Source organism: Nicotiana sylvestris, chromosome 2, assembly GCF_000393655.2.
Source record: "Nicotiana sylvestris chromosome 2, ASM39365v2, whole genome shotgun sequence".
Classification (NCBI taxonomy): domain Eukaryota; kingdom Viridiplantae; phylum Streptophyta; class Magnoliopsida; order Solanales; family Solanaceae; genus Nicotiana; species Nicotiana sylvestris.
In genome coordinates, this window is record NC_091058.1 from 110,417,448 (window position 1) to 110,430,737 (window position 13,290).

Here is a 13,290-nt window from a genome sequence, read left to right on the forward strand (position 1 = left end):
GTACACCGGATGGAACATCTTGTTGATTCTTTGGCCCAAGACCGCCCCTACCACAACATCACTAGCGTCACACATGAGCTCAAAGGGCAAGCTCCAATTTGGTGCGGTAATAATGGGGGTAGTCGTCAACTTTTGCTTTAGAAGCTCGAAAGCCTCCATACATTTCTCATCAAACACATATTTGGCATCTTTCTCAAGCAATTTACACAACGGGTTAACTACCTTAGAGAAGTCTTTGATGAATCTTCGGTAGAAACCCGCGTGTCCAAGAAAACTCCTCACCCCTTTGACAGAAGTAGGGGGAGGGAGCTTCGAGATAACCTCAATTTTCGCTTTATCAACCTCAATCCCTCTTTTTGAAATTTTGTGACCCAACACAATGCCTTCTTCTACCATAAAATGGCATTTCTCCCAATTGAGAACCAAGTTTGTGTCTTCGCATCGGGCCAATACACGATCCAAGTTTTGCAAGCAATCACCGAAAGAGTCCCCGACCACACTAAAATCATCCATGAAGACCTCCAAAATGTCTTCCACCATATCGGTGAAGATTGCCATCATACATCGTTGGAAAGTCGCCGGTGCATTACATAACCCAAATGGCATTCGAGAGAAGGCGAATGTGCCATAAGGACATGTGAAAGTTGTCTTTTCTTGGTCTTCCGGGGCAATGAGAATTTGGTTATAGCCTGAATACCCATCCAGAAAACAATAGAAAGCCCGGCCTGCAAGACGATCAAGCATTTGGTCCAAGAACGGCAATGGGAAATGATCCTTTCTAGTCACCTTGTTCAACTTCCGGTAGTCCATGCATACCCTCCAACCCGTCACAGTGCGAGTCGGAATAAGTTCATTATTGTCATTAGTCACCACAGTCATTCCTCCCTTCTTTGGCACACATTGTACTGGAGAAGTCCACGAACTATCAGAAATTGGATACACCACACCGGCGTCAAGCCACTTGATGACTTCCTTTTTAACCACCTCTTGCATGGCTTCATTGAGTCTCCTTTGATGTTCAAGAGACGGCCTAGCATCATCCTCCAATATTATCTTGTGCATGCAAAATGCAGGGCTAATACCCCGAATATCCGTCAAGGTCCATCCAATTGCCCGCTTGCGCTTTTGAAGAACCGCTAAAGTGGCTTCAACCTGCACGTTAGTCAAGCAAGAAGAAAGTATAACCGGCAAAGTAAAATTAGGACCAAGAAATTCATACCTGAGGTGAGGAGGAAGTGGTTTCAACTCCAACACCGGTGGCTCCTCAATAGATGGCTTGGTGGGAGGAGTTTTGCGATTTTCAAGATCAAGAGATAACTTCCTCGGTTCATAAGAATATGAGCCCATGCCAGGTAATGCATTCACACACTCCACCCTTCTAGCATCATCATCAACATCCATGTTCAATAGCACGGCCTCAAGTGGGTCCTCAACATTAGCCATAGCGCTTGTGTCATCCACTATCACTACCGTGACAATGTCAACAAACGAGCACACCTCGTTGCTATTTGGTTGCCTCATTGATTTGCATACGTGGAACACCACCTTTTCATCACCAACACAGAAGGACAATTCTCCCGCTTCCATATCAACCAAGGCCTTTCCCATAGCTAGGAAGGGCCTCCCAAGAATGATAGGCACCTCAAAATCCACTTCACAATCCAAGATCACGAAATCGACTGGCAATATGAACTTATCAACACGAACAAGGACATCATCAATAATTCCCATAGGCCGCTTCATTGATCGGTCCGCCATTTGAAGCCTCATAGAGGTTGGACGAGGTTGTCCGATTCCCAAGGTCTTGAAGACCAAATATGGCATTAAATTGATACTTTCCCCAAGTCGCAAAGGGCTTTTGCAAAGTCGGCACTTCCAATGGTACATGGGATAGTGAATGCGCCGGGATCCTCAAGTTTTGGAGCCATAAAATGCACAATTGCGCTCACTTGATGGGTCATCTTGATTGTCTCACACTCCATTGATCTCTTTTTGTAACCAAATCTTTCATGAACTTTGCGTATCCCAGCATTTGCTCGAGTGCCTCTACCAAAGGCACATTGATAGTCAAACTCTTCATCATTTCAATAAATTTCTTAAATTGGTTGTCACCCTTTTGCTTGGCCAACCGTTGAGGGTAGGGCGGAGGAGGTCTAGGCAAAGGGTGCCTTGGCTTTTGGCACCTCCGGTTCGGGCATATCAATGACGTGTTCCCTAGACGGGTTCACGGCCTCTTGAGTCTCCTCCTCACCCTCATCAATTGCAATTCTCCCATCATCATTTGCACTTGGTTCGACAACTTCCTCAACTACCAACGGGATCTCATCATTTTGCAACTCATCTTCATCTACCGGAACTCGGTTATCTCTTAAGGCATGCACATCACCTCCTCTTCCACTTCATGTTGTCACTGCCATCACATGATTGTTGTGCCCTCCCTTGGGGTTTACTACTGTGTCACTTGGTAGAGCACCCTTTGGGCGAGTATTTAAAGATTGAGAGATTTGGCCTAATTGCACTTCCAAGTTCCTGATAGATGTGTTATGCGAAGCTAATTGGGCCTCGGAATCTTGACTTTTTTTCATTATTTGTTCGAACATGCTCTCTATTCAACTCATGTCATTGCCCGACGAACTCAACCCTTGAGATTGGAACGGAGGCGGGTTATTGGGTTGTTGATACATTGGGGGCCTTTGATAGCCTTGCCCCCTATTACCTTGACCACCATTGTTGTTGTTCCAATTGTTGTTCCCGCTCCAATTTCCTTGATTCCCAGAATTATTGTTCCCCCAATTGCCTCCTTGATTGTTGTTGTAATTCCAATTGCCGCCTTGTTGATTGCCCCAATTACCTTGGGGTCTCCATTGCTGATTCCCTTGGTTGCCTCTATTCCCTTGGTAGTTGTTGACATATTGGACTTCCTCACTTTGGTCATCAAAACCTTCATTCGAATACCCACCACCATCATTGTTGTTGTCATATTGTTCACAATTACCTTGAGGTTGTTGTCCTCTTTGCCTCCTTTTCAACATAGAAACACCTTCCATTGCATTGACTTGGCGTGGGTTTTGGACTTGTTGCAATTGCGCCTTTGCTAATTGATTCATAGTTGTTGTAAGTTCAGCTATCGCTTGGCCATGATCGTGCAATTCCTTGTGCAAATGGATGACCGTGGGGTCACCTTGTGGCACGTTTGCTTGGCTTTGCCATGCCGAAGAGGTGTCGGCCATTTCATCAAGTACATCACATGCCACTTGGTAAGAAAGTTTCATAAAATTTCCTCCGGCCAATTGGTTCACAATGCATTGATTTGTGGTGTTGATGCCCCGATAAAAAGTTTGTTGAATCATAGCCTCAGTCATGTCGTTATTAGGGCACTCTTTCACCATTGTTCTATATCTTTCCCATATTTCATGCAAAGGTTCTGTTGGCTCCTGCTTGAAAGCTAAAATTTCATCCCGAAGAGCCGCCATATGACTTGGAGAGAAGAACTTGGCAATAAATTTGTCCGCGAATTCATCCCATGTTGTGATAGAATGATTGGGGAGCCTTTCTAACCAATCCAATGCTTTACCCCGAAGAGAGAACGGGAAAAGCCTCAATCTCAACGCGTCCTCGGACACGTTTGTCTGCTTGCTACCCCAACAAGTATCCACGAACCCCTTCAAGTGCTTGTAGGCATTTTGATCGAAGGCACCCGTGAAATAACCTCGTTGCTCGAGCAAGGTCAGCATAACATTTGTGATTTGAAAATTCCCCGCCCGGATTCGGGGAGGAACAATAGCACTGGCGTATCCTTGATTTGGTAGAACTCTGGGAGCCACTCTCGGCAGTTGCGGAGGAGGGTCTGGAATGTTGTTGTTCTCATTTGCATTTATATTTACATTCCGACCTCTCCGTGGAAGTTGAGGTAAGACCTCATCTTGTTCTAGATCTTCCACCTCCTCCTCCACTATCACATTGCCGAGAGGGTCATTTGCATTAAGAGCCATGGTACCTGATTGATCAACACGCAAAATTAGAATAAGAAGGAAAGAGAAGCAAAACACAATACTAGCTACACAGATAGTCAACACCGTAAAGTTCCCCGGCAACGGCGCCAAAAAGTGATCGCAGCAGACACAACCTAAGGATGAGTGGGCACTAATACTTTTACCCAATAGCGATATCGGGGTCGATTTTTCCACAGGGAACTTCAAATTGGAGTCGAGTATTTGTATGGTCTAGGATAGTGTTTTAGCTCATAATTGATCTTCTAACATTTTTGGTTTTCTTTTGTTTAAGAGCTACAATTTATCAACTACAGTTGTAAAACTAGGTTATGCTAAAATTATGATTCTAAATTGTATGCAAGATAGATAAAAGCACTAGGGATGCAGCATTTACCTAGGTGGTCCACTAACGGGTAGAAATTCCTAATGCAAGAATGACGAATATGGGGCTTATGCTATAACCGTTGCACCTTTTACACCCACTCTCACACCTCTCGGTAGAGAGAGTGATTTTGCCCAATTGACTCTCTCGAGACCAATTGGGTAGGCTAATTTGCCCAAGCAACTTATGGTTCAAGTTGGGTAATTACTCTCTCGAGGTTTAACCCGTTAATTGGGACTACCATTCTCATGGGTCCATCCCGATTCCTTGTTGGAGTTAATCTTGAGGTCATAGACTCTCTTTCTCAAGAAGAGTCAAGACCCACTAAGCTAGACTTAGTGTTTGCAACCACCAAATCTTAGTGAAAACTTAAGATTAATCCAAATAGCAAACACCCAACATCATTCATGCACTAAACAATCACACCCATCAATTTCCCACACTAGGGTTGAGCCACAACCCTAGCTAATGGGTTTAGCTAGACATAGTAGTAACAAAAATCAAAGAAATAATAGATGAAATTGACATAATAGTTAACTACAATGTTAATCTACTTGATTCCACTTTAAAACTAGAAGAAATGGCCCAAAATAGGCGGATAATAGGGTAACACGAGTTCAACTGCTCTGTGCTCTCGAACCGCCCTCTAAAAAAACTGTTGCAAAAAAGTAAAATGTTCTATTTATACTTCACGGGAAAAACCAGACAAAAATACCCCTGAGGGTTTGGCGCGGACCGTGCACAAATGACGCGCGGCCGCGTAGGGCTCTGGGTCTTCATTACTTGCATATGGTACTGGGGGGCGCGGACCGCACAAAAGTGACGTGCGGCCGCATGAACTTCATCAGCGCGGACCGTGTTGGAACTGGGTGCGGACCGCGCAGCTTATCTTAAAAATATCATGGCCTCTGAACTTTCCTGCGCGGCCGCGTGGCAAAACAGTGCGGTCCGTGCAGGTTGAACTTGGATATGCCCAGCTTCTGAACTCTCATGCGCGGCCGCGTGACAGAACAGTGCGGACCGAGCAGGGCCTTTTGATCCCCCCTTTCAGTTGTCTCTTGACACTTGGCAGATTTCACTCCTTTTTGAGCCGATCTTTAGTATTTGTCATCTTGTCGCTCAAACCTGCAATCAAGTGTCATTTGTAATCATTTTGGGACTATTATATGGCAATGAATGCACAAAGCTCAGGTAAGAATGGGTATAAAAACATGCAAAAATCGCAGTTATCACCGTTCCTTCCACTATGGATGAGGCGGCGATCACGGTGCTTAAAGCCAAGTGGGGAATCCCCGCTCATATCGAAATAGTGCTGACAGGGAGGGATATAGTGCATTTGCACTGCCCGGGATACTGCGCATTTTATGCATATCCCTTTGTTGTTGGGTACACGCTTCCCTTTCCTTCTCTGATGGTTGATGTCTGCCACTTCTATGAAGTATGCCCAGCCCAACTCTCTCCGTATACATACAAGCTCTTTCTTATGATTATCAAGTATGCGGAACTGGCCGGCCGAGGAATTTCCCTAGGGCATATGCTCCACATCTTCTCCCCTCATTTTCTTCGGGGGTACGATGATTCATCTACGCCATCGAGGAACCAAGAGTTTGGTGGTGAAGATGGACGATAAGGCTAATCGCTACTTTTGGGAAAGCTACTTCTACGTGCGGACAAAGCGCCTCTTGGCGAACTCGGCATGGTTTCCGGAGACATGGAATTCGCTCGTGAGTTTCCCTCTATTTACTTTGTAATTTTTCTTAAGAAGGTTGTTGACCGTCTTCCATTTTTTTTTTTGGTCCGCTAGGCAAACTCCTAGGGCAAGTTTTATTAATAGCCATATAGAAAACGACATACAATGTCATGATAAAGAATCCTATTATCAAAATTGAGTATTACACTCAACATTGATGTCACCTTAATGCAATTAAACTTTGAAATACAATTCTACATCCAAGAATGTGCATGTGAAATTCACACTGCTTTGATCCTTGTTTAACGCATGCTTAAATTTGTTTCCATATCGGGTTCCCTCTATCCTCCATTGTATATTCTCCTCTAGGTACCCGTTCGTTGTTGACGTACCAATGCACCTAAGTTGCGCACGCTATCTGCTCGTGATGGAGACGAGTTCTGCTTCTTCCTTGTTATCGATGATATTGAAGATAGCTTTGTGGTGGGGAGCAGTTGAGCTCCACCTACATCCTTTTCCATGTGATCCATTTGCTCAACAACATTCCACTTTAACCCATGCGTGCACATTCAATTAAGACTCCGAAAACCCCAATGCACAGTTAGATGTAGCTGCCGTGCTCGTTGTCCCTTGTTATTTTGCATCTGCTGATTTTAATATCTTTTACGCGTGCATTCACGTCTGAAGTCATTGTCGATATCCGTAAGCACCAAATCCCATTTTTGTTGTTGTTTTTCGTGCTGTAAATTCCACTCCCCAAAATCACAAAGTCAGCAACTTGTTTGAATCATCAAACTATCGCGCATGGCCTCTTTTCCCGTTGCTGCATTCATTTTGCCTTATCGATTGAACTGATGAAGATAGCTTTGTGGTGGGGAGCACGTGAGCCCCACCTACAGTTGTTTCATAAAGAAATATATCCCATATTACCTTCATCCTAGAGTATTGCATGCTTTTATGTATCCTAGATAACTTTCCATGTGCATTCCACTTTTTTCCATTTTATTTTATTCCTTTGCTCACCAGCATGTTTTCTGCCAGGCCTTCTTAATTCGAGAATTGTGTTGAAGCATGCATCTTTGTTGCCTGCTTTTCTCGAAAAAATATTTGTTGTACATGCTAGTTGTGTTTCCAATGCCATTTGCTTCTTGTTGTGCTCGACATGAAGAGTAATCAATTTTATATTCCCAGATCCTTTTTGTAACTGAACCATGTGTGTGATATAAAACACTTTTGCACCATGCTGGTTGTATATCCAATGAGCTGAAAGCACGCTTTCACCCCATGCTGGTTGGGTTGCCAATGCCATTATTCTTTGTTGTTGTGCTCGATTATTGATTTTTGTTTTTTTTTCTTTTGCATCATTTATCTCGAAAGTCGCAGCATGGATTGCCATAAGCATCGTAGTTGCACCTGCATTAGAGAAAAGAAAGTTAGAAATACCAACCCTTATATCCTCATCCCTTAGGATTTGAATATAGTGGTCGAATAAGTTATGCCTCCTGCACTTCCTTTTTTCTTTGCTTCCTATCTCCTGTTCACCTTCACCCTTAGATTTGGACATTGCAGCTTATCTTCATTAACCAACCTCCTTCCTTGTGCATCTAGATGGCAGAATTGTTGGCATTCTATTTCTCCAAAATCTAAAGCATAATTAGCCAAGTGGTCTGCTAGCTTGTTGCCCTCCCTATGAATATGAGTAACTGTGTAATTGCTCCCATTCATTAGTTGCATCATTTCCTCTACCTGCTCAGAGATGATCCATGGTGGTTTCCAGATCCCATCCATAATCTTTTTTAATAACATTGAGTCAGTTTGAAGCCATACATGTGAGTATTGATAAGATCTGCAGAACCTTAGTGCTTCTACCATGGCCTTCGCTTCAGCTACTGTGTTTGTTGTCTCCTCAATCTCTTTCCCTACTGACTTAACTATGTCACCCTTTTCATTTCTTATACAAAAACCTATTGAGCTCCTGCCTGGATTTCCTCTCGATGCACCATCCGTATTAACTTTTAGCCATCCTGCACTTGGAAATTCCCACACGACTTTTGTAACCTTAAGTTTAGGAGTGAAGTTTTCCATCATAGCTAATAGATCTTGCCATTTGTGAGGTACCATGTCAATCCCAGGCTTTCTCACTTTCACCAAAGCCTATATATTTGATGAAACTTGATAAATCACCCTGCTAGTTGTCACCGCCTCCCCATACTTCATACTATTTCTTCTTTTCCAAAGTTCCCAGACTACACATGAGGGGAGTGCTTGCATTACCGATTTTAATCTTAAGCACACATTTGCAGTCCAACATTTTGTGATTGCTTGGTGCAATGTAAGTCCCTCCACATCTATTCCTGCCCTTGATAGAAAATACTTCCAAGTTGTCTTTGCAGTTTCTGATCTAAAAAACAAGTGCTGAAGAGATTCCTCGTCAGGCTGTACACAACACCAACATTTTGATGGCATGCTGTAACCAACCCTTTTCAAGAAATCATCTAAAGGTAGCTTTTCTTTCCACACTTTCCACATGAAAAATGCTATTTTAAAAGGCAGTCCCTTTACCCAAATCATTCTATAAGCTTTTCTTGGTTCATCTCTTCTTCTCGTATACTCCCATGCTGACTTAACACTGAAATATCCTATTGTTTCCCGCATCCAAAAGGGCCTGTCAAGAACCCGCATTGTTGAAGGTGGTTTGATTTTCTCCAGAATGTGTACTGCTAACTCTTCAGGAAACATTTCAAATAGCCTGTCCACATCCCACTCACCATCTATGGTAACATCATGTACATTTTCATCAATTCCAAAGTCGTGAGGAACTAAAAAATATATTGCCCCAAGACCTGTCCAGTTTTCATACCAAAATAATGAGGATCCCATTTTTGTTTGCCAAAGGATTTGATGTTCAAACAGATCTCCGCATTCCAACATTTTTCACCAGATGTGAGACCCCCTTTTCCACGGAACAATTACAGGATTTAATTTTTTACAGTATTTCTGACATACGAAAGAGCTCCATAGGCTTGGTTTTGTTCTGAAATTCCACCACAACTTGCTGAATAATGCCTTTGTTACATCATGCAGTGACCTGAAACCTATTCCTCCTTCCTCAACTGGCATGCATAAGGTATTCCATGAAGCCCAATGCCTACTAGTTCCTCCTACAGTGCTGCTCCAGAAAAACTGAGCAAACAATTTGTGCAACCTATTTATCACATACTTTGGGGGGTTTACAGCTGACAGTAGATGCATAGGCATACTTTGCAATACATGGGATATAAGAACTGCCCTGCCCCTACTGATAATAACTTGTCGTGCCATGATTGCAATTTGTCCATTACCTTAGTAATTCGGGGCTGATAGAATTCCAACTTTCTCCTTGCATAAAATATCGGACAACCTAAATATATGATAGGGAAATCATTCCTATGAATGCCTGTGATCCTTCCACTTTGCTGACCACTTCCATGTCTGTTAAATGATGCAGGTACACAGCTGATTTGGTCTTGTTAACAAGCTGCCCAGATGCATTTTCATATGCCTTCAGCACTTGCATAATCAACATCAGAGATGTTTCATCTGAGGATGAGAAAATAATCATGTCATCTGCATACGCCAAATGATTGATCTTTGGACTCCACTTTGGCATCCCAAATCCACTAAAATATAGGTTAGTATGTAGTGCATTGAGACCCCTAGATAATGCTTCTGCTGCCAATATAAACAAAGTTGGAGATAAAGGATCACCTTGTTTTATTCCCCTTGAGGACTTAAAGAACCTATGATCTTGACCATTTATTAGAATAGAATACCAATTGTTTGAAACTAATCCAAAGACAATCCCTATCAATCTTTCTGTGAAACCCATTTTTCTCTGTACCTTGGTTAGAAATAGCCAAGATATTCTATCATAAGCTTTGGTCATATCTAGTTTCAGGATGACATTAGGTCCAGCCTTAGTTCTAAGTCTAATGTCCGTCACTATCTCCTGAGTTAGAAGGATGTTTTCTACTATATTCCTTCCCTTAACAAAACCTGCATGTTCCTCTGATATCAGACTTGGGAGAAATTTCACTAGCCTTTCATGTACCACCCTTGATATAACCTTATTAGAAAAATTACTGAGGCTTATTGGTCTTAAATTAGAAAAGGTGGTAACTTCTTTTTTCTTTGGAAGAAGAACTAGGTTTGTGTGTGTTACACACTTGCGTAGCTCATGACCATTGAAAAAAGCCCTCACCATGTCGTACAGGTCATCCCCTATTAAGTCCCAACAAGAATGATAAAATTTTCCTGTCATACCATCTGGCCCCCCAGCACTATCACCATTAAGTCCAAATACTGCCACTTTAACCTCCTCTTTTGTTGGTTGTTTAATCAATTCTGCATTCTGCTCAGTGTTAATCAGATTAGGAACATGCTCTACGATATCAAATGATGCATGAGTAGCTGCTTCTGTGAACTGTTCCTCGTAGAATTTGATAGCCTCTTCTGCAATTTCTTGTTCTTCTTCAATCCAGGTTCCTCCACTGTTTTGAATTCTGTTAAGTTTAAGTCTCTTCCTCCTACCTCTCACTTGTGCGTGGAAGAACTTTGTGTTCCTATCCCCTTCCTTGAACCAAGTCATGCCTGTCTTTTGTTGCCAATATTTCTCCTCTAGTGCCAGACATTTGATCAATTCTGCCTGAACCTTTTGTAGTCTTTCCCTGTTCATCCCTGTAGGATTTGCTTCAAATTCTGCTTCATGAACCATCACTACCTCTTCCATACTTGCTATCTTTTGGAAAATATCTCCAAATGTAGCCTTACTCCAAAATGATAGGGCCTTCTTTAATTTTTTTAACTTGTGATTAAAAAGTACAAAAGGGTTTGCACTGAAATCAGCAGACCAATTCTCTTTCACCACATCTTTAAAAGTCGCATGTTCCACCCAAAAATTCAAGAACTTAAAAGCTTTTTTTATAGGTGGAGTCTCAAAATCACACTTCAGATACATTGGACTATGATCAGAGCCAGTCTTTGACAAATGTTGCACCTTTATTCCTGGAAATGTTTGTTGGAACTCACCATTTGCCAAACATCTGTCTAGTCTTTTGAATATACAGTCTTCTTCTGCTCTCCCATTCCACCATGTAAATATGCTGCCTTTAAATCCAAGGTCGAATAGATTGCAAGTGTTGATGTAGTGTCGAAAATCATCAATTTCATTCAGTGACACAGGTAACCCACCAAACTTCTCTTCTTCGTCCCACATTACATTGAAATCACCTCCTACAAGCCATGATGCATCCATATCCCTTGCCATTGCATATAATGAGTCCCATAATTCTATCCTCTCAATTGCATCACATTTTGCGTATATCAATGTTAGGACAAACTCCACATGCGTTTCATTTGAAATTGCCTGTGCAAGTCCTATCTTGTTTCTGTACCTTTCCAGTTTTTTTGCTTGTTGCTTTGGCTCCATTAATCCTACAAAATCATAGTGATTTTGCCTATGCATCTTTGTCAACCTTTCAAAGGCCTGTTGTGTGTTGACTGACCTTATATTCCAGATGAGAGCATTCATCACTGATTGTTGGATTTAGTTAGCGTTCTCCTTGTGTGCACCCCAGCTTTTGGTGCTGTAAAATTATCTTTTTGTTGCTTCTTCTTACCTTTTGCTGCTGATTTTGCCTTTTCCACTTGCGTAGGTGATAAATCACCTTTCCTTGCAGCATTCATAAGGTGTTGGGTAGTTGATTCTTGATCCATGTCGTATCCTGTTTTACCAGGTTCTTCTCCCTCTTCATTGTCTTCCTTCCCTGCTGATGTAGCTCCAAATGCACTCTTTTTAGGGACCAAGGCTTTCTCTTCTCCTCTTTTTAACAGCTGCACTTGATTTTTCTCCAATGTAACAGTAATATTTACTATTTCTGTTTTTTGTTTTGGTTGTTTCTCCTTCTCTGTTTTGATGTGTCCTTGTAGATCTTCTTGTAATTTCTGAAGTTGATCTTCTTCTGTTCCTCCAAAATCATTTACCTCTGGGCCTCTTCCTTCATAGTTGCTAATTTTTGTGACTTCTGCTGTCTGAAAATTATTGATGTGCTCAACATTTTTTGATCCTTCCTTTATTAAATGAAAACCAGTTGTATTGTTGTCATTGGCATGAATCTCTCCATTTACACTTTGCTCATCTTCTTCTTTGTCATTCTCATTGGGTTCATCATCAGCTTGTGCTCCTAGTGGTACTTCGTTCTCCTCTGAATCGTATTCCCTTTGTGCCTCCCATATCCTGCCTCCACATTCTTGCACTCTTTCTTTAAATGTAGACAATTTTGACCCTTCTGCTTGAGAATTTGGATTTTTATTAAGTACCTTGTTCACTATTGTATCTTGTGATGGGATTTCCTGGCATGGTTTATTGATCTTCATAATTCCTTCTCCTGTTTTATCCTTGAAGTTTCTTTCTACCCATTGTGTGGTATCGTTTTTTGATTTTGATGCCTCCTTTCCATTGTCTAGACCATTATTCGAAATAATCCCCGATGAGTTAAGATGAAAAGCTTGTGCTGCTGGATTTAACTTTCCCCAATTATTAACCATATTTTTTTGTTTTTGCTCAGTAGATGCTTGGTTATGAAGTGCTGAAATGTTTGTTGCTACATTAGCTGCCACCATTGCCAATTGATTAACAGGTTCTTCCTCTTCATCCATCCCTTGTAATATTGCAAACTTGTTAGCTACTTGAACATGATCATTATCTTCATTGTCTACTGCCTCCAACTCCTTATCATTGTTGCTTTGTGCTTCTACTTGTCTTCTACAGTGCTTGTACCCTCCTTGTTCTTATTATTTTCAAACTGCTTCGGTGGTGCCATCTCCATTTCATTATTAGTGAGACTAGTATTTTGATTTACTACATTTCTAACTCTATTGTCCTTCACTTCCTTCCATTGCTCTTTTGCTATAACATTCACATTACCCACGACCTTTCCACTAGATAACATCATTATAGGCTGTGCGTTCCCTATGTCCTACTTCGTAGCTGTATCTGCATGGTTGTCATTCTCCTTCTCCACATATAGTTCAGGGTGTATCCTCCAGCATTCAAATTGATCATGCCCTTGAAGTTTACAATGTCTGCAATATTTAGGCAGCATGTCATATTGAATTCTCACCCATTCAGTTCTTGTTGTTCCGTTAGCTTCGTTGACTATGTCCATCCTCACCTTTTTAGGCAGATC

General features: G+C 41.8%; 1 protein-coding gene across 1 annotated transcript; it reads right to left on the minus strand.

Moving 5' to 3' along the window:
* Positions 1-11,632: 11,632 nt before the first annotated feature.
* On the minus strand, positions 11,633-13,053 carry LOC138885407 (uncharacterized). Its single transcript, XM_070166353.1, has 2 exons — positions 12,882-13,053; positions 11,633-12,762 (listed from the first exon to the last, which is right to left on the minus strand). The coding sequence occupies exons 1-2, from the start codon at positions 13,051-13,053 to the stop codon at positions 11,633-11,635; spliced, it is 1,302 nt and encodes a 433-aa protein (XP_070022454.1).
* Between the last annotated feature and the right edge of the window lie 237 nt (positions 13,054-13,290).